Genomic DNA, 1054 nt, shown 5'->3' with positions numbered 1-1054 from the left:
TTACAAAACAATAATTTTTTTCAACAAGCCTGCATTACTTCATTGTTTACAGTATGTACAGTTGTGGTGCACAAGCGGTGCCATGAATTCGTGGTTTGGAAGTGTCCCGGTGTCAAAGATACCGGTGTGGCCGTTGGAGAGGTGAATAATTGAGTTGATTTTTAAATTAATCGACAAGTACTCGATTCAAATTTTCATAATAATTTGATCGAATTTTTCATTCAGTTCAAATCTGAAACAAGATTCGACATCAATGTGCCGCATCGTTTCGAATTGCACAATTACAAAATGCCCACATTTTGTGATCATTGTGGTTCACTTTTGTACGGTATTTTCAGACAAGGGTTGCAATGTCAAAGTAAATTATAATTTTACACGATGCTTTTATTTATTTATTCATTTTTTTAACATTATTATTATTAGCATGTCACATGAACGTACATAAACGATGCGAACGAAATGTGGCCAACACTTGTGGTGTGAATTCGAAACGGATGGCCGAAATACTTTCTCAGATTGGCATCAGCGGTTACAGTGTCAAACAGAAAAAGAAGGTACCATTTGTTGTGCATAAATAAGAGTTTTTTTTGGTTTGTCATCGTCTTCTGTAGACGAGCATCATGACACTCAGTGAACGATCACGCACCGATCCGTTGCCGATCCATTCGCTGAGCGATGATCAGACGTCGTCGTCATCCAAAAGTGACGAATGTTCCATCAATGGCACTTTGCACTTTAGCATGCGTCATCCAGCGGCGGCTGCGCGACGTGATTCGAGCTCAAAATTTACAATTGGAGAATTCAATTTTATCAAGGTGCTCGGCAAGGGCAGTTTTGGCAAGGTGCGAGCGATTGACTGACGCGACATCTACTTCTACGTCGATGTGGAAATATTTGCATAAATGTTCTTGTTGTTCTTGTAGGTGCTGTTGGCCGAAAAGACCGGCACGGATGAAGTGTACGCGGTGAAAGTTTCTGCGCAAGGATATCATTTTGCAAGACGACGATGTCGACTGTACAATGGTCGAGAAGAGGGTGTTTGACGCTGGCCGCC

The 1054-nt window shown here is 41.3% G+C and overlaps 1 protein-coding gene across 1 annotated transcript; it reads left to right on the top strand.

Annotated features, from left to right (window-relative positions):
- Window positions 1-61: 61 nt before the first annotated feature.
- Window positions 62-1043, top strand: Tsp_14455 (calcium-independent protein kinase; the record flags this gene model as incomplete). Its single annotated transcript, XM_003367008.1, has 5 exons — window positions 62-141; window positions 226-358; window positions 424-554; window positions 612-842; window positions 924-1043. Coding segments are annotated over 5 exons (695 nt in total), but the record flags the coding sequence as incomplete, so codon positions are not given.
- Between the last annotated feature and the right edge of the window lie 11 nt (window positions 1044-1054).

Source organism: Trichinella spiralis (assembly GCF_000181795.1).
Source record: "Trichinella spiralis strain ISS 195 chromosome Unknown Scfld5006, whole genome shotgun sequence".
Lineage (NCBI taxonomy): Eukaryota > Metazoa > Nematoda > Enoplea > Trichinellida > Trichinellidae > Trichinella > Trichinella spiralis.
Note: the sequence above shows the minus strand (reverse complement) of the source record. Positions and strands in the feature narration are given on the sequence as shown.